The following is a 20,380-nucleotide window of genomic DNA, read 5'->3' as shown; positions in this document are numbered from 1 at the left end:
CTGCCCTTCACTTTGTTGCGGAAATACCCGCACTTTGTTGCATCTTAGTCACAGATGAGTGCACTCCAATACCATGTGACGAATTTTTGATGTGTTAAGAATTGAAGGAAATATCACGCACCAAAGTCGAAACTCTCATCTCGTACTTAATTTGGACAGATAAAGTGCCATAAAATCCGTCTCCGAAGACAAACGAAGAATTCCTCGCACGGTATTTGGAGTAGTACAACCATCTACTAGAACTAACTGAAAATTTGGAAGCGCTGTCTTAAAACCCGTCGGGACAAGAGGTCCGAGAAGTTCTAATTTTGGCATCAAAATAAACCCCTAGAAAATCGAGCTTGAAGATTTCGCGTGCATTTCACAGTCTGCTGAATAACCCCGCCCCCTACTTGAATGCCAATTATGCTGAGCCAATCAGCGTTCGGGCACGTGCTAAGGTAGCAAATCGCGCGTGAAGGCTGTCAATTGACACCCAATCCTTTCACGTGTGATTGACATGATACGTCAATCATTTTTCGTGCGCAGATTATGGCGGGAAACAAAGGAAAGCGATTTTAGCGGTTTTAAAATTAATTTTTCACAATTTCATCTGGGAAAATTTATTCACAGCCCACCAATTTAAGATTTGCAAAAAAAAAAAAAAATTGAGCGAGACGCCCAAATTTACCTTTACCGAGACCTTAATCAATCAATCAATCAATCAATCAATCCGTCAATTAATCACTCACTCACTCACTCAGTCAGTCCGTCAGTCAGTCAGTCAATCACTCAGTCAATCAATCAATCAATCAATCAATCATTAAATAAATCACTCAATCAATCAATCATTCAATCCATCATTAAATGAATCTTGATCCTCAAGCACTCATCCTGGACGCAGAATTATTAAGTAGTTACTTTAGAGCAGTGAAAAAAGTATTTTAAATGCCTGTTGCGGAGTTTTCAAAGGAGCTGGCACTTTTGAGCTAGCCTCCAAGATAAAAACTACAAAGCCGTAATAAAATTCTGTATTACGGTAATTCTAGGAGTACGATTGAAATGAATTTCTTGTTGGCTGGAGAACAAACTGCAATAAAATTTCACTGAAGTCAAAATCCAGCACAGAACAACTAGTCCCTGTTGGTTGAAATCCTGCTTGAACTTGAAAAGCCTTAACTTTAGATGCATACTGTGTAGTTTATTTACAGTGAAGACCTGGTAAGAATGGGAGAAGTGAAGAGAGTGTTGTACAGGAACCTTTTGTAAACAAAGAATGGTTCCCGCCAGATCAAAACTAAAGTTAAATACATGGTCACTCAGGAGTATAAATGAGTGACGTGCTGGCAATCATTTGGAGGGTTGTAACCTTGCAACCAAACATCTTCCCATCCAGGGGGAGTACAAATACTCCTGGGGGCCATCTCGAAAACTTTTCGGGCCCGAAAAGCCATTTGTGAAACTCTCAACCGCTTCTTTTGGAAAGCCGATCTTTTAACAAAAAGCAAATGACTGTGAAGTTTGACGACCTTTCAACTTTCCGTTCTTGACATACAGAGAGAATTGTGACACCCGAGAATGGCTCGTAAAGTTTCAGGACTTCCGAGAAACAAATACAACTTATAATCTGACATTCAAGCCAAAACAGTGGTCCTTTACAAATGGGGATAAGCTCTGGCTCAATGGGCCACAAAGCTGGAAACGACTCTTACGATCTATTAATCTATGTACATTTTGTGGGTTGATTTCTAGGGTTTTCAAGGAAACAATGGCATACCAGGAGCCCAAGGACCGCCTGTAAGTAGATGCTGTTATCATAATTTAGCAAAAGTTCAAATAATTTAAGACATAAGATGAGTTTCACTCTTAGCAATGAAAGAGTCTGTCTTCAATTTTTTCAATTGGGAAAATTTAAAACGTGGCCGATTTCACTGAGTAAAGTAGCCCACGCTTTTCATCGGCTGAAAGGTAACTGTTTTACAATGGATGCTAAGACTTAAATACTACTGTTTATCAGCGCTATTTGAAATGGGTGCTTAGACTTAAATGCCAGACCCGCATGAATCGCATGGGTGGCTCGCAGTTTGTCAAAACCCAATGTTTTGAAGACACTGCATGCGACAAGCGGCTCTGAATGTACACCCTGGTCGGAGTTTTTCTCTGTCCTTGTGTGGACCCAGTTCCATTAGTAGGGCTAACGCTCACATGGGTAGAATGTAGCTCTTCACGTTACCCTCCAAATAGTTAGCTCTGAATGTAATTTGTAAATATTTGTTACTTCATTTATTTCAGGGTCCTCCCGGTCCCAAGGGACTTCCTGGGCCAATGGGATCAAGAGGTGACACTGTAAGTGAAATAATGTGCCCTTTCCATCTTTCCGGTGATGAGAGGTATTCTCAGAGAAATGTTACTTGATTCTTTTCCTTTTTCTAATTTGTGTAGGGTCCCGCTGGAGATCAAGGTGAAACTGGACCAGATGGAGAGGCTGGCCCGATGGTATTCTGTCTTTTGTTGGCTTGGCAAATTGGGGTGGCCTAATTAGTTTATCATCTTGGTAGCAATAGAATTTCGATCTGCAATGTTGGTCTTTCACATGGCCGAGTTGAATCAGGGCTAGCCCGGCCTAAACCGACTTAAATACCATGGCAACAACTGTAGTTTTGATCTTGGTCACACTTAATCCAGGATTAGGCCAAACACTGCGTCAAATTCAATCCATCTTCTTGAAACATCTGTGCAGAAAGCTAAAATTGTCAATTCTGCGACACCACCAAGGACTTTCATTTCATTTTTAGGTAATCATTCCCGTTGAAGAAGTTGCCCATTTTTGCGAAAAATCGCAAAGATCTGTTCTGAAGATTTTCTTCAGTGAATTATAATCGTGTTTGGTAATCTGTGTTGAAATTTTCCTGACTTTCGATGATATTTTTCGCCATTTGAACACTCGCTCTATAAATGAAGGTAGTTGATGACGGCGGTTTGTTCTTAATATTTCCACGAGGCAAACCTTGGCAACAGAAGCCCACACAAATAGGCTCGTGATTCCTTAACTACCTTTGACTCTTACTCGTGTTCTTTGTCCATGTGAATAATACTTGATAATAGCTGAGGAAACTCGAGATATGTCCAGGTTTGCAGAATTCAGCGGTTATCCTTGTTGTCCTTAGACAGACATGTTTCGAGTGGAATTTTGTTTTTCGCTGCTTCGGTCGGAGAATCGTGTTTGTTTTCGTGGTTTTAACTAATTTCTTGAAAACAAAACTATGACAAATGCATTGGCATGTCTTCACCGTCTTAAAATATCACCCGGCACACTAAATTCTTCACGCTTATTGAGGGGCTGTTCAATGGCATTGATTAATCGTTGTCTTGTACTGCAGAGCTTTTGCTGAAGAGCATAATTATATTGTGTATGTTGCAGGGAGAACCAGGTTTTGACGGTGGAGAGGGCCCACCTGGACCACAGGGACCTGTGGTAAGTCGTCTCTATGGATTTCGGGCTTAATTTCCTAAAGTCTCGCATAGTGTCACATATTGTACTGTTTACATGTCCTTGCAGTTTCGTAGAACATCTGTGCACTTGAAAAGGCTTTTACTTCGTGTAGAAGACGCACATGACGTAACAAAAGCTTTAGGGGTCTTTAGGGATTTAGAATTCTGATTAGGTATTGTTTCACGATTTTTGTTCTATTGTTTTACGTCATGTGTGTCTTCTACACGAAGTAAAAGCCCTTGAAAAGCCATTGAGTTTTCTCATTTAACTCTTAAGTTTGTTTTTCAAGCGAAAGTTAAAAGGTGAAAAAATGCGTGTGTAGACATGGATCTGAAAATCCAACCATCGCCAAAAGCGGGAAATTGTAGCTCTCACTAAAACGGAAAGTTGTCAATTTGAGGAACGACTAAGGAAGCATCAACGAAAACGCCACTTATGGATATCGCGATTATTCCGTCCTGTTCATTGTTTATAAACCGGACGAATTATACTGTAATAAGAGTTCCTTACCCAAGAGTAAGATTTTCCCAAATTGGCCTAGTCCCCATCGGCTTCAGAAAAGTGTATTTTTGAACTGAGTTTTGCGGGAAAATAAACAAAAGACCAAATCGGCTAACTCAATGTTGTACCCATTACAACCCTTTAGGAATCTTTTAAACATGATTGCTACATTATAATGCAAATACAATACACAAAGAATCTTAACCCCGGCAGATTTGAATTGGTTTAAAAATAGGCACTTTTCTCATGCTGATGGGGACAAATCTGACACCAGGTTGTGTTGGGTGATTGACTCTTGACTGTGACTTTAACGTTATCGACTGTAACACAATCACGATAAGAAGGAAAGTGAACGATTCTTTTTTTGTATTCTCACGTAATAACACTAAGAGATGGAGAAACGGAATTGAATGGTGGAGCAAAGCAGATCAAAGAAATCAGAATCCTTGGTGGCCTGTCTCATTGAAAACTCCCAATATTCAAACGTCTCATTTATTTGAACACAGGGTGACCAAGGGCCTAAAGGTGGTGACGGATCCAAAGGAGCTCAAGGAAGACCGGTTTGTATTTTCTAAATGAAAAATGACTCGAACCTTTGGTTGAAGATGCTGTTGTCACTGTTTTCGCAAATTCCTCTCATGATAATTCGTGTTTCGTCCAAACTAAAGGGAGCTCGAGGTGAAAAAGGAAGCAAAGGACAGGCTGGGAATAGTGGAGAGAAGGTAAGAACGCAACGGGAATTTTGCCCTTCACCCAGTGATAGGCGATGTAATTTTGTGACTGCATCTCTACACTTGGCTATTGGCTAAAAAAGCGCGCGCCATATCCTCCATCATTCAGAGATAAAGACCAAATCACGTGTGACTTGCTCACGTGCATTTTCCCGCGCTCAGCAGCGTTTCATTGGCGTTGGGTTGTGATTGGTTCATTTGACTTGCTCCGTGTACTTCGATTGTCCACACTGAGTAGTTACCTTAGTTTTAGTTTAAGGTTTTGAAGGTTTCTATTGCAGATTACTCTGTGATTCCCGAGCGACAGGCTGGAAGGCGTGTCAATTAAATGGTGATCGAAAACTCCTCTTTCGCCTACCTCATCGATAACAAAAAATGTACACATTTTTGTTGTTGTATTTTAGTGAAGGACAACTCTTAGTAAAACGAGTATGTTTGCGAGATTTCTTTCACTGAGCTATTGGGTTCTACCGATGTTTATTTGTTTGTTTCTGTCAGGGCCCACCTGGTGATCCAGGCCGAAGTGGAAGAGATGGAGAAACTGTAAGTGCATTGCTTGACTACCTGTACTTTTTTTCATTTCAAGGGTGCTTTTATGCAGATCTATGGTCTTTTAATTTAGCAATCATTACGTTTGTTTGTTATATTGGAGTTTAGTAATAACAAAAGGAGTTTCGGAGCGAATACGTTTTACCCCGTCTTATTATATGGCAAGCAATTCTCTTGCTAAACAGAGAACTCTGGCTAGTTTTCGGTCGGTATTTTACAGTACGGCCATTACCATGGAAATGACCTCCCGGGAAATTCAAGCTGAGCGAAACACAGGAGTTTTAAAAGAAGCGGAATTTAATCTCTTCACAACAGTGCAATCATCCGGCAAGCGGAATTTAGTTTTACGTGTAAAAGGTTATCGTTCAAAATTCGCTGATGGAAAACGAAGATTAAGAACATTCACCAAGCGGAGAAGTGTCCGATCCCGCAAAAGAAACCATGCCATCTAATAAACAGCTCACCAACCTCACTTCCCCGGGATCCTCCATGGGATTATTGGCCCTCGGTCGTTTTTGTACAGACCTCGCTACGCTCGTTGCTGCCTCGATCTCGGGCCAATATTCCCCAGTACGGCCCTCGCACTCGTTTAGTATGAGAGTAATGTCCAACGTGAGCTTATAAAATAATCGTCCATTAAAAGATTTAACTTGTCAACCTACTCTCTTTACAGGATTTGTGACTACCCATAAAGTTGAATTGTTCCGTTTTAGTAAAGGAAGGTGTTATAAATGATCAAACTTCGCAGAACTCAGTCTTTAAAAAGGGCTAACTGAATTTTTGCGGGGTGGGGAAAGCGGAAACCTAGAATTCAGTCAGCGTCAGTTCTGTGGGATTCCGTTTCCAATGTTTTATCTTTTTGTCTTAAACATAGGGACCACGTGGCATGGATGGGGCGCCCGGTGACCCTGGAGCACCTGTAAGTGTGGTCCGCTATGATTTCAGTACTCATATATACTATTAGTATTCAACATACATCCTGACTTGGGATCCAACGTGGTAAATGGCGGACTGGTTTATTCATTTGCTGTGGATTTAAGGAAAGACTGTTGGTCAGGGTAACTGCTACTTTATAAGGGACCTTGAGTATAAGAATATGAACCAACTTCCTATGAAAATTGCGGTCACGAACTGCGGGATATTTGGAAAGACTGACGACCTCTACGTTACGTCCATTTGGTCCCTTCTCGTCTTTTTCGAGATGGAAAGGGCAAAGACGCAAACCAAAACGTAAAACGCATTTTGTTGCGTTCAAGTCGACATCATTGTTGCTTGAGCTCCCTAGTGGAGGCTGACAGCCTCTATTTACATTGGACATTCACACGATAGTTTGCAAGCTGTATGTTTTTGAGATACTCTTCTTCCGCATATGTAGTTCGGCTCGTCCAGAGGAAAACATGGGTTCTCGTCTGTTCGCCGATGGAACGTAAATTCCGTTGGATAGGGTTGATATGTGGATGAGTGACCGTTTGGGAACACCCGGCAATGTACTTATCGGAGTTAAACAAGTGTGGTGTCGAAGTGGATCTCAACCTGACTCGATGTATTTTGTTCGGTTGCCCCGATTTTCTATTTCATCAAAATCGACTCCCAGCAAATTAGATCAGGCCGTGGTGCTGTGCTTCGTTATCACATTATTCGCTACCAGAGGTGCTTTGTATACGTTTTCGACCCCATCTCGTTTTGCTACGCCATTCGGAATTCAGGCTCTAAGACTCCAAAAAAGGGTGATCAGTTAGTAGGGTCAGTTTCTTTCTTATTTTTCCTCCTTTAATTTTCCGAAGCTCATTCAACTTTTCTTGATATTTGTATCGTTGTGAAACTGTAGGGAGTACAAGGTCCGCGTGGTGAAGCAGGCCCACAAGGCAAGCCGGGAATGACAGTAAGTATCAGTCTTACTGATTTATTCCTTCCTGAAAATGCTACACCGAATCTGTCATTTTTGTGGCCGACATGTGGCTTGCGTAAAAGTTTATTGTCTTTACATTTCTTGGCAAACCTCACGTGCAAAAAGCCATCTGGTGATATTAAATGCCGCTAACATAACATCACAATAATAAATAACATTAATTATTTTTTTCCAAGAGGACATGGTATCGAATCTTGTAATCTGATTGGCGCGCTCTCCTGATTTCCCTCTCTCTGCCCACGGACAGGGTAGCGCTCGGAGAGTTTTTGTCCTTGACCTTAAATTTCCATTTTTTGACACCGAATCCGTTTACTCACAAAAGTTGTTTTCAAAATAGATTGTTATCAGACAAGAGAGTTGGAAACAGAATTCAAATAAAAATACCTCCTCTTTGAAACGCTCAGTTTGTAAGCTGCTTACTGCATTCGCTATCAAGCGCGATGCGAGTCAACAATTACAAACGTGATTTCCGAGAGGAAGTTTAGTTCAAGTTCAAGTTTATTGTAGAATTTCATTATTTAATACATTTTTCAATCTGCACTGCTCGAAGTTAGCAATAGCTAGTCGAGGCGAGCAGTAATTAGATGTATATACAAGAGAGAACAAGTATAGAAAGCTACGGTAATCAATTTTTTTTACAAACGAACAGGTATACGAATACCTAGTGTACCGAGTATACAGTCAACTAAAATAAGAAAATATCATCTAAAATCAAACCAATACAAAGTGTAAATATGAAAAGCCAAAGTACTAATATATTTTTGTTATATAATATAGATAAATCAATATAGTCATTTTCTTCTGAAAGTCTTTGGAGTAGGATATTGTGGATTTTAATTTTACAATTATTTTTGGATAGATGGCGAATTTCACAAGGTAACTTATTCCAAATTTTTACACCATTTCTTGAAAAGGATTTAATTTGTTTGTCAAGTCTTGAGGGTTTAACAAAGTAGTCACCTCTTGAAGATGACCTTGTTTTATATGAATGAATGCTTGCTTTAGAAATAAATAAATTAGCAATGTTAGGAGGCGATAGATTGTTAGATAAGAGAAGAGAGAGAGAGAAGTCGTGTTTAACTTGAACTCCCCTCCGACGCAGCAACAAAGTTTCTTTTGAAAGTAACTTCGTCATTTGACTATTTTTTTCTTGTTCAGGGTCGCCAAGGTTTGACAGGTCCTGCTGGTAAACCAGGCCCTCAAGGAGGACCGGTACGTTTGAGGACTTTGTTGTTCTTCTTTTTTCAGTAACAAGAAGGCAATTTGGACCATAGCTTTAAGGCTCTGCGAAATTCCCTTATGCCCACCCAATAGATTTGCCCCTATGGTCTCGAGTTGCAAATAGCTAACTACAGTCATGGACAAAATTCTTGGGACACATTTGCACTTGCGACTGTTTACACACACGCGAAGCAAACAGTCGCGCGAGGTTCAAACTACACATGCCCAGCCCCTTGCCCCACCCCACATATGTACCCGCGGTAGCTATTTTTCAGATTTCTAACGTACATGGTATTGGGTGGGAGAGGGGAGGACTGCAATCGAGTTTTAAAATATGGCACTGCTTTTGAAAGTAATTATGAAATCATCGATATTTAAGCGTTTTGCGTGACTGCCCCAACCAATTTTGTCCTCGATTGTAGTGGTCTTCTTGTTGTTGGATTGCATGCTTTCACCCTCTGAAAAATACAACTTTGTGCAACTACGCCATCTACTTTCGTTTTGGAAAAAAATTCTGCTGAAACTTCTTCCAAGACCAGCAGAACATACACCTTTGACTTTCGATTAAAACGATCGGATTTTTTTGGCGTTTACTGTTTTTATTGGCTCGTTCTAGCTATAACATTTTTCTCGCCTAAGATGGTGGTTGCATTTTCGTCTTTTCTTTTCTCTGGCTTTCTATAGTCTTTCCGAAAGTACATGCTTTTCGTCTTGACCTAAAAATAAGTGTAGGCGATGATTGTATCGACTGCAGCATCTGCAGAGATTAACCTTATTTGTAATGCACTCAATGCAGTCACCTCTGTGATTTAAGATGTATACTCAACATTTACGTACAAATCGCAAAATGTATCTGTCTACAGGGTCCCGAGGGCGCCGTTGGAGCTGCGGGCCCGACCGGCGAGAAAGGAAACACTGTAAGTACCCATGATCTAATTACACTAGCAAATATTTGCAAGGTCGTATTTTGGTTGTTATCACGTGTTAAGATTTGTTACCTTTTCAATTTTTTCCTATTCCTTTCTTCATCCCAAGGGTCCGGAGGGTGAGGCAGGTCCAGTTGGTGCTCAAGGAAGAGCAGGACCCGATGTAGGTGTTCTTGCTTCTGATCTTGTCAGATCGGCAGGGTTTTTGCACAACGTCGAACGCCAAATGTAGCGAATCCTACACGTTTTAAAGTCGGTTTTTTGGGCCTAAATATGAGCTACAATAACTGAAAACTAGCATTTCCAAATCGTTGCTTCTTTTTAATAACTTAGGATAGAATGATCACTTTATTTAAGTCTCAGGATTATTTAGCCGAGCACGACTCATTGGGGAGACTACAAATCAACTGAGATCAGAACAAATCAAATTAAATGTTGTTTTTTCTTAGGAGAGGGGAAAACCGGAGTAGCCGGGGAAAAACCTATCAGATCAGAGTAGAGAACCAATAAACTCAACTCACAGTATGGCGCGTCGAATCGGGGAATCGATCCCGGGCCACATTGGTGGAAGGCGAGTGCTCTCACCTTCATAATAACTAAAACCTGTGCTTAGAGCTGATAAGTGAAGAAAGAGATGGGTTACAACAGCGAAAAACCTTCGGTATTCGGCGTTCTGCAAAATACCCCTGCTCGTCTCAGATTGTTTTCTTTGTCTGAAATGCGGTCCTCACCTACCTAATTAATATGATGTTGCCTGACAGTGACGGTTTTTCAACAGGGGCTGCCTGGCGAAGTTGGACCTTTTGGAGAAGCCGGCCCGAATGGAGAAGCGGTGGGTAACATTCCATGCCTGGCGCCAGTTGTTTAAAGCCCTCTCGTTGACATTGTCGGGTGGATAAGGCACTATCCGCCGACATATTTCAGTATTTGCTCACTTAACCGTGAATATGCACTCTCTAAGCACATCTAAGCGAAGGCATGTACAAAACCTTTGTCCAATGTTTAACTTAAGTACATTTTGTGCTCTGAATGTGATGTATCCACCGGATAAAGTTATCCGGCGCTTGAACAACCGGAAGCTGCGGTTAATTATCGCCAAAGTACTTTAACGTTAGGTAAAGTACTCTGTCCATCATTTGGTCCTCAATCAGTAAGTGTGAGGTCAACTATTAATCGCCAAATGGCTTATGAGAAATCAATGGTTTTATTTTAATTGGATATCAGCACGAAGATAAAAGCACTCGTGAACTTTACACTGGAAGCGAATCGCGGAAGTGCTCTTTTCGTGAACTTTTAGTTGACTTATGGTGCAAGTTTGTACTCTAAGATTTTACTTTGTCCAAAAAGACATCATGCGTTTATCTTACTGTTACAAGGTTAGTTTTGGTTTGGCTTGCGGTATTTTGTGCTTGTATGCTTTTGATCTTTTCTTTCCAATGATACATCTTGTGTTTAACAAAAGGTATCTGAAGATGCCTAAAGTTCGAAGAAATATCCTCGAGGATGTTTCTTACAGTATGGTTCATAACTTGTCAATACAATCTTGGACAGAATAAAATGGAACAGAAATGCCCCCTTTCCCCTTAATCAAGGATGAAGCCATGTGAAGGCCAAAACGCGCCATTTTCCCATCATTGATTTTGGGGGGAGGGGTGGGTTCAATGTTCCACTTAATCTGTCCAAGATTGTAGGCTTTCAAAATGTTCCTTTTTTCGTTTTTAGGGAGATCCTGGAGGCCCTGGGATGCCAGGTCGAGATGGTGCGGCAGGGATGCGGGTGAATAAGACTCTTTATAGTTTTGTATTGTCTCCATGTCTCAGTTATAGTATTTTCTCAAAGGAAGCCGGGTTTACTTCGCAGTCTTACTTTACTCCTCTGACAGCCTTGCAACGGCCTTGCGCTCCATGCCATTTGTCAAAAGCCCGGAAAATTAATTTGCGCTCGACAAGCCATGCATGAATAAAGCGGTGCAATTCTGAAGACTTGGTCTTGTTTTCAGAATAAGAGAAAGATAAAGCTGATGCTACCTGGACACATCTTAGTGTTTAAGATAAAATAATAAATAATGCTGCAGTGAACCAGTTGCTTCAACGGCCAAAATGACAACCGAAAAAATCAGTGTTGTAGGCAGGATTCCGACGAGGCTGCGACCTACTTACACCGGCCGGCTTCAAGAATCCCTAGGGATAGGGGTCGCTTGTATTTGTCCTTATTCGACAAATTTTCCCGCGGGTATCTGCGGGCTCGACAGTGCCATGTGCCTCGAAGTGTAAATGCCCCTGGAAGCGACTAGTTTTCTACCTTTTACTATCTACAATTGCAAATGGGCCTTGGTCACACGGCGGCCATGTTGAGTCCCGAGGGATTGAAAACTGAGTCCCGAGGGATTGAAATTTGTTTTTGCGCAACCGAAACTCGTTCCCAAACAGTTGAACTCGAGGCTCGGGGTAAGAAATCTATGGTCTAAAGCCAATATGGCCGCCGCGCGAATAAGGCCCATCAGTGCCGTAGCCAGTATGAGGCAAACCGAGGCACTTGTGCCCGGTCATTTTTTCGTGATTTTTAAAAATAAAGTGTGATTGCAGAGTTGTCTTTAAAATGTTCTCATCACAAACACCTAAAATACCAACGAAGAGAGCGAATTTAACCGTGGACATGTGCCTCAGTCATAGTTTTTTCCAGGCTACGGCCCTGCAAATAATGTACGTTATTAAATTCTCAACCTCGGTTAATGCATTTCGCGTACTCTGATTGGTTCAATCAATCTCGGTTATCAGGTCATATGCCTTAGTTTGACCTTATATGGTAAATTATTGCGCTAAGCGTTGCTAAAGTAAAGTTTTTTTCGCCGGAAAGCGAAATTTCTCTTTGAATAAAGCCAAAAAAGAAAAGAGGCCTTTTTTGTGGAAAGTTTGGATCAATTTCGACGTTTAGAAGTACGCGAAAAGGCAAGAAATGTTGTTGTGATGAGCCTATGTCTGTCTGACCACAAGGTATTACACAACATCGCATCTTCATCAAGTTTTCTCGATTTCGCTCGGATTTTCTCGCTCTTATTTCGTACTTCCAATTGTTTGGAGTTTAAGGAATTTAATGAAACAATTATTCCATTCGCTCTTGTTGGATAGAAGAGTGGTTATAGCCAACTCATATCCAACGCGCGCTCATGGAATAATTGTTAATTATTTCCGATGATGAGAAAACTCTAAGTTTTCCGGCTTGTGTTTTATTATCTGTCATTAAAGCGCTAAAGATGTAAATTTTTCATGTTATCTTCCAAACAAATCCCCTTAACTCTTTTGTTGTTTGGTTGTTTGTTGTGAACAAGGGAGCCGCTGGAGAGCCTGGTGCCATCGGACCATCTGGACCGCCTGGGCCAAGGGTGAGTTGTCAGTCTTCTTATAGGAGTATAAGTCTTTCGACAGTCGCAACGCGACCCAAATTTCAAAGAATGGAATCAATCCAAAGCGTCGTTTGACTTGTTTACGGGAAACTTAAAGGGGCAGTGTCACGCTATTTTAGTCAAACTTCAGAACACTAAAAGACGTCTTTGCATCAATGAAGACCAAAAAATGATGCTGTAGTCTTTGTTGCCAATAACGGAGTGCACTGAAGCTATTCTTTGTTGTTTGCACCCAAGGATGGAGAGGATGGAAACGGATTGAAACTTTAAAATACTGGCAAGTTTGGAGACGACGTCTTCAGAACGTCACCAAAAATTAATAGGAATAGCTCTTTGTGCCATAAATATATTTCATACCTTGTCAGTGGGTTGTCAGGAATGATTTACTTGTGAGCCAATGTACAAGTTAAATTTTGACCCAGTTTTGACCTAAAAACAGCAAATTTAGCCTGACAGTGCCCCTTTAAGACAGTTTTTTAACATCGCGTTTTCAGAGCGATGTGACAAGTCGAAATTCTACAAACCAGGTCATAAAAAAAATGTCCCCATGTCCCGGGCTTTTACGCTTTTATGAAAGATTGGGAATATCTCTCTGCTGTATATCTCGAATTCAAATGACAAAAACACTCAGCCCAGTCATACATTAATTAAAATGTTGTAATATACTGCACTTCTTTTCCAGGGTGATGCAGGTGGGCGTGGTCCGCGAGGTCGGCAAGGACCGGGTGGTGATCGGGTAGGCAATTTTAAACATTTAGTTTGGACCGAAATACTGTTTCTTTGATTAATAGCCCGAAAGGGCCATTCACGGGGCATTGTTGATTTTTTTCAACAAGTCTTAAAGTTTAAAGTCGTTAAAAACTTACATTTTTACCAGAGCTCCTAATATTAGGATCACAGCCTTCAGCACAGAAGTCGACGATTATGCCGTTCCCTGGTCGTTGTTTATTTATGTTTTCATAACTTTCTTATTTTTGTTTTTGTATTTTTTGCTTTCTTCCATTTCTTGTTGGACCACTGAGTGCTTATTTAATTTCTAGCACCTTAGTGTTTTGTGAAAGAATGCGTTTACCTACTTATTTACCTATCTATGTGTCTACGGCTTTATATATATAATTACTTATTTGTGGATGATGATTTTGAGTTACACAACCACATTGGAGTTTGTTATTACGGGAACGTTGCTGGACCGACTTTTGTTTTCTCATTTTGTCTTCAAACATTTGCAGGGTGAACCTGGAAAAGATGGCCCAGCGGGAATTTCAGGATCACCTGGAGAACAGGTGAACATTATTACATTCTAATTCCTTACCCGTTCAAATTAACGAATGTAAAACATTTATCATGTAAAAGGCCATTTCAGAGTTCACGTCCAAGTGCGAAGTTTTTCTTATGAACATTAGTTTTCATTCATATGTAAAGTAGAACTAATTACCATCGCAGCAACTTCCCACTTAGACTCGCTTTGAAGAGGAGGTAGACATGAACTCGGAAATGGCCATTTAGCAACCACTGCTGGGGTGTGTCAACACGAGCAGTGTGCGACCCTCTTTATTGTGTCTTTACAAGCAAAATACTGAAACTCTGAAAACCTCGAATACAACAAGAAAACAACTAATATACTGAATATTTACAAACCAGACTGAACTATGCTAGTATAACTACGGTATAATAAACGTGCTAATTCTTATGCACAGTACGTGTGATACGCGTATGAAAAAATTAACAGCCCTTGGTCATTGGGTATTTCATTTTGAGGGTGCAGGGACGTTCTTAAGACGCGAATGAATACAAAGGAGAGCTACACTATACGTATACCAGCTGTCCGCTATTGAAGCAATAGACCTTATTCACGATGACCGCCATGTTGGATTTGCTATTATCATGCAAATTAGCTACACACTTCTGAGGGGGCAAACAACACAAGTTCGAGAGGTTATAACGAACATCTTAGCTACACAGATGATTTGTCTCACGTTCATTGAATGTTTATCACCTAAGTAATAAAATAGAATGATTACACAAGGTACTTTGATGATTTATTTAGTGAAAAATGAGCACTTAACGAAGTAGAAAGTCAAAATGTCAAAGGAATGAAAAGATATAAAATTATTATGCATTACACATGGCTAATTTGCATGACAATTTGAAAACCAACATGGCGGTTATCGTGAATAAGGCCAATTGTAATAACATTGTCTGTAACACCCTAGACAAAGGGCTACATAAGCCATGATAAATACATAAAATTGAACCTCAAGGTCAATGTGACTTCTGATTGCACTGTTCCGATTGAATTTTCATAATGCCATTTTATTTTATTTTTTTAAGGGACCACCCGGACCAAGCGGTGACAAGGGAGATCGCGGAGAGGCTGGTGGTTCTGTGAGTATATGGGGTATCCTTATAAAAAACAGCCGGTTTTGGTCCAAAAAAAAATTCTTAAATCTGAAAATTGCCGTTTCTGTTCGTTTTGTTTTTATTGCTGGGAAGGTCTACAATGTCTCTTTAACAAATTTATGTCAGTTTTTCATGCGTCTGTCCTATTATTGATCATCAATTTCGTCATAACATTGTTAAAGTAGCTGTGGATCCGCAGACTACTTTGACAATGTTATAACGAAATTCATTGTCAATAACAGAACAGACAAATGAAAAACTGACATCAATTTGTTTTTTTACAATAACAGAAAGGCAGAGGGGTCAAAATTGAGTAAAAACACGAGAAGAACACCAGACAAAAATGCGCGAAACTTCAATCTGACGCGAGCAATATCGCGTCATTATCGCATAAATTATAAGCCGCTTATTGCCAATAAAAATTAGCCAATGAGCGCGCGAAAATTTTGCAGTCATTGTAAAATTTGCTTTTGTCTCCCTAAATTAGTGAGTTCCCTGATAAAGAAAATTGTATTTTAAACAATTTTTAGGGTCCTCAAGGAGCACAGGGTGGCAGAGGGCCTCAAGGTCAACCTGGATCTAAGGTACAACAATCTCTATAAATTACACAGGGAAGTTTTCTGTACGTGAAAGGCCGTGAGAACCCCGATGATAAATTTTCAATTTTCTCCCCAAACATCCACACTGTTCACATCAATTGCCACACTGTCTATGGCGAACGCCCTGGAATCGTTGCGAAATGATTAGAATAACAAAAATTATATATTAGGATGATCGATCTCGTAAACATTGTCGTGGTTCTTGCCTAAACTCCTTGTCGACTTGTGATCTTCATCGAAAGACTTGTGTGGATACGTTTTCTGTTCCTCTTTCCTTTAAGGGCCCACAAGGATCCAAAGGTGCTGCAGGAAGTAGTGGACTTGACGGTGCTAAGGTAAGTTTTCTTAATAACTAAAGGACAACGGTGCCTTTTTTCCCGAAATCATACATACATTTTGAGCAAATGGATTGAATTTTACTGCCACATTCCAAAACGCCCTGGTGTTAAGTGTCTAATTTTAGCTTAGACTGCAAAACAGTCGTATTTTTTGCGAACGCAAGCGACACGGTAAAATAATATTCAACGAGAGGTCTGGAGCGTGTGAGGCTCGCGCGCTTCACACGCGAGGATCACGCTTACGGCGCTTCGCGCCTTCCGAATATGGAAGAAAACGACTGTTTTGCAGTCTAATTTTAGCTGTAAATGAGTGTTAATCTCTGTAGCGTGTGTATATATATTTATATGACAGAAATCAAGTGCTCAGGCCTTACGCTACTGTATATGTGATGGATGGTGGATTAAGAACCTTCGCTGATCAACAGCGTCAGGAACTTATCAAGAACAGAGAAAATTCTCTGACCTGGGTGGGAATCGAACCGACGACCTCTAGATTATATGGCCGTTGCTCTACCGACTGAGCTACAATGCCAGACGGGAGCAGGCCTTGGGAATTTTGGGACACATTTTCTTAATCCATTACCCATCACATTTACAGCAGCGTATACTTTCGCGTTTTAGAAAGTGCTACGGGAAATTTGGTTGCCTCATTAATGAGGTACTTGTGTTAGTGCTAAGCTCTTTGTTTAACTTCAGATAAAATTTGTACATCATACAGACACATTTAATGAACTACTGATAGCTTTTGTATTTATAGAATCTTATTACTTCATCTCTTGGTTTGATAAAGACTTCCGAAAACGTCGAAACGGCTTCCGCTTCAAATTTTAAATACGTTTTCAATCCCTTAAATGATTTTCAGCAGTATTTTCTCCCAGGATGTTTTTTATAGTGGGGTAACTTGATTTATTTTATTTTTCAAAGGTTGCTTTGATTCCATTCCTGCTTTTGCAGCAGTGAGTGCTTTATACCCCGACCTCTAGAACACGTTTTCAAAAATCTCCGTTTTCATAACGTTGAAAACAAAGCAAAAAAGCAAACTATTTCTGTAAGATAATGCTATGTTTATCTGAAGACAGAAAATAGCACATGCAACAACGTCAGGTTACGTTATCTACCATCTTGGATATAAATTATGTTCTGTTTGGGACTGGAGGCGATCACAAGTTTATGTCACCGTTTTCAAACTCCGGCGTTTTCATGTTTTCAAAACGCACCACTTTTGAAAACGTTTTCGAAAGTCTCCGTTTTCCTCAGCGTTTTCGGGCGTCTTAGAGTGGATAGCAGACGAAAAGGGACAAAAAGTACGTGTTTTCAAATGAAAACTCATTAGTGTGCACAGTCTTCTTATTTAACCCTTCGTATGTTTTCCTTTAGGGTGAACCTGGAGAAAAAGGCCCTGCTGGAGAAGATGGACCCACTGGAATCAATGTACGAACAACAACTGACGCTCGTTAAGCGAACATTCCAACAACCATCGCAAGTACAACAACATAAAAGACACACATTTAGTCTCCCTCGTGTCTTAATCTACTATGATAACGCCGTGGATGTGGTGCATGTCAGTTGGAGGTAGTGCGGCCCAGTGGTTAAGGCGCTTGCCGTGAGATCCGGAGATCCCGGGTTCAAGACTAGCCTTGACCGCTCCCGTTGAAATTGGATCTTGGTAGTACCTGGTTCAACTTCTCAGCTGCACTTGTAAATAGGCAGCGGGTTTGTTTTCGTCTAGTTGGGATTCTTAACAGTTGGTGTTTTGTTCTGACCTTTCTTTGGTTGTGTTTCATTGTCCCCGAAAGCCCCTATGGGCAGTGGTCAGTTACGTGTATGTGGTAAATTGACATGCAGTAAATTATGCCGCGCGTAAACTCTTGAATGAAACGGTTATTTGCTTTTTCTGCAAATGGGATTAATCGCTTAAAATATTGTGCGATTGCTTGTAATTTTTTACAGGGAAGGGATGGCATGGCTGGTCAGCCTGGAATTAAGGGTGAAGAAGGGCGAATGGTAAGCTAACATTTACTTACGGTCATTCAGTTTGAGTAGTTTTTGCTTCGAAAAACGGAAACTGTATCTCTCGATTGATACTATTTGTCCTTCAGTGTTTTATTTCCTTATACTATTTCACCTAGTTTCGAGTCGTTTCAAGTTTACAAAGTTTATAAAGAACGCCTACAATGAATATATACTGTAGAACTACTTATCATATGTAGCTGGTAAAATGTTTGGAAAAAGTAATCGTTCAATGTTAACAAAATGGTTCTATATTTAACAATAATTCGCCGATATTCACCGAGCCTGAGGTGATCATTTGAAAAATATGCATTTTCTTTAAAACAATTAATTTTCTTCGCCTGTCACCCCGACAAAGCGGCTTGCAGCCATTTTGAAGCTGATTGTCGCGTAATAATCACCTCAAGTGTAACCAACCAGCGTACAGAATTGTCAATAATCACCCATGCAAATATACTAACAAATGTTATTATTATACATTGGTGTCACCAGCTCGATTTTGATTGGCTATAAGTACGCAGCTAATTCTTGCTTGCTCTCTTTCTCTTACGTCATACCTACAAACAATAGATTTTATATATGTAGAATTGACGTCATACCTACAGACAATAGTTTTATGCATGCAGAAGTGACGTCACCTAACACACTAACCAGCAGTTTGATCAGTTTTGTCATGGCGGAGCTCAGCTCAGGAATATGCATAATAAAACAATTATTGAATTCGGTTTTCGCATGTTAGCGATAATTATCAAGGCCTCAGTTTGTGTTATCCGCTTCAGCCTTCGGCTTCAGCAGATAACACAAACTTTGGCCTTGATAATTATCGCTAACATGCTCAACCTCATCCAATAATTGTTAAGTATCACCCAACTAGTGGACTAATGCAAATCCTGCATTTTGATTGGCTACGCTACTAGAGGACTATTATTAATAGTCCTCGAGTAGCGAAAAGCGTGACGCTTTCTTTCGTTTTATTCCCAAATAAATATATTTTCAACTTGCATTTGCTAACTTTATTATTGCCTTTTCTGTCCGACTAGTTGGGTGATACTAAAACAATTAGACCCTTCGCCCTCAAGGGCCACTGGTCAATAGCCCATTCGTCTTCACCTCATGGGCTATTAATTATCATACCTTCCTTTGGTTGTAGGGTCCTCCAGGCTCGACTGGCCCTCAAGGTGCACAGGGCAGTAAAGGAGAGGCGGTAGGTCCTTTGTTTTCCAATTGCAGCCAGTACCTTCTGAAAATAGAGACGGACCGCGTAAAATATTCTTCCATGATTGTAATAAAGTGACTGCATGTTTATGCCAAGCATGAAAGACAGACAACGTGTTAGAAAGTGCTACACGGTTATTTTATTCATCGAGTCCTTTCATGGGAACACATGAGCCCAAAAAATTGACCTGCTCCCAACTGTATGGGTCCATAGCTCAGTTGGTAGAGCATTGCACCTGCATCGCAGAGGTCATGAGTTCAAATCCCGTTGGAACCACCTGAATTTTTCCGCGGTGTCTCTATAGGAGACAATTGCTTAAGTTCTCCAGAAAAGTTCGAGGGTCGCTTCTCTCTTTCGTCCATAACCCACACTTCAAATGGACATTCATTTCTTTTGTCAAGTCCTTTCACGGCAACACATGAGCCCAACAAATTGACTGGGTCAAGCATCTGTAGTTTGGAATAAAGCATGACAAAATCGTGGTGACCATCTTCTTGAGACCACTTTACGAGCTCATCCTAAGTGAGGGGAGAGCAAGATGGCAATGTTGTTAAAACCACTTTTATATAATTTCGAAAGAGCTCCTGTTTTACCCACAACTTCGCTGTCGATGAGTCAATATCTAGCGTGGAAGTGGTCCCAACAAGATGGCGCAACAATAATTGGTTGTTCGATCCAGTTTGGTTTGAGATCAGTGACAGAGCTCAATTAGCGGACGACGAAATGGAGGATAATCACCGTGACGGCCGCCCTTTCATTGTTTAGGGGCCCCGACATGCTGGCCTTTGTGATGCCGTGTAATGTCCGAGAATTTTATTGCTCATTACAGAACTTTGTATGCATTAAGCGTTGAAAAGAGATCGTCAAATGTAAGTGAATCGATACATTCCTAGTCCACTGCTTCAGAGGTAACTTGACGTTGTGACTTAAGACTAAAAGGAACTTGTCGTGGTTATCACTTACAGTGTACCAAGAAGCCTTTAACTTGGCCATGAATATAATAATTTGCAGCGACTCTCAAAGGGCGCTTTTGCCCGCGGATCCCCGACCCACGCATGTCACCGCGTGTTCGCGCTTGATATGTACTTGCACACTAGATTCCTTG

The 20,380-nt window shown here is 40.7% G+C and overlaps 1 protein-coding gene across 1 annotated transcript in view; it reads left to right on the top strand.

The window, feature by feature from the left end:
* LOC137993522 (collagen alpha-1(XI) chain-like) overlaps positions 1 to 20,380 on the top strand; it is a 66,862-nt gene that overhangs the window by 25,402 nt on the left and 21,080 nt on the right. Inside the window, exons 31-53 of the mRNA XM_068839435.1 lie at positions 1,732 to 1,776; positions 2,272 to 2,325; positions 2,422 to 2,475; positions 3,401 to 3,454; positions 4,480 to 4,533; positions 4,642 to 4,695; positions 5,203 to 5,247; positions 6,128 to 6,172; positions 7,082 to 7,135; positions 8,321 to 8,374; positions 9,247 to 9,300; positions 9,419 to 9,472; positions 10,088 to 10,141; positions 11,032 to 11,085; positions 12,638 to 12,691; positions 13,395 to 13,448; positions 13,942 to 13,995; positions 15,044 to 15,097; positions 15,643 to 15,696; positions 15,993 to 16,046; positions 17,427 to 17,480; positions 18,000 to 18,053; positions 19,210 to 19,263. Coding sequence (XP_068695536.1) covers positions 1,732 to 1,776; positions 2,272 to 2,325; positions 2,422 to 2,475; positions 3,401 to 3,454; positions 4,480 to 4,533; positions 4,642 to 4,695; positions 5,203 to 5,247; positions 6,128 to 6,172; positions 7,082 to 7,135; positions 8,321 to 8,374; positions 9,247 to 9,300; positions 9,419 to 9,472; positions 10,088 to 10,141; positions 11,032 to 11,085; positions 12,638 to 12,691; positions 13,395 to 13,448; positions 13,942 to 13,995; positions 15,044 to 15,097; positions 15,643 to 15,696; positions 15,993 to 16,046; positions 17,427 to 17,480; positions 18,000 to 18,053; positions 19,210 to 19,263 — 1,215 coding nt within the window. The remainder of the gene's footprint in view (positions 1 to 1,731; positions 1,777 to 2,271; positions 2,326 to 2,421; positions 2,476 to 3,400; positions 3,455 to 4,479; positions 4,534 to 4,641; positions 4,696 to 5,202; positions 5,248 to 6,127; positions 6,173 to 7,081; positions 7,136 to 8,320; positions 8,375 to 9,246; positions 9,301 to 9,418; positions 9,473 to 10,087; positions 10,142 to 11,031; positions 11,086 to 12,637; positions 12,692 to 13,394; positions 13,449 to 13,941; positions 13,996 to 15,043; positions 15,098 to 15,642; positions 15,697 to 15,992; positions 16,047 to 17,426; positions 17,481 to 17,999; positions 18,054 to 19,209; positions 19,264 to 20,380) is intronic.

This window comes from Montipora foliosa, chromosome 2 (genome assembly GCF_036669935.1).
Source record: "Montipora foliosa isolate CH-2021 chromosome 2, ASM3666993v2, whole genome shotgun sequence".
NCBI lineage: Eukaryota > Metazoa > Cnidaria > Anthozoa > Scleractinia > Acroporidae > Montipora > Montipora foliosa.
The sequence above is the reverse complement of the archived record's forward strand: the minus strand, read 5'-3'. Positions and strand labels throughout refer to the sequence as shown.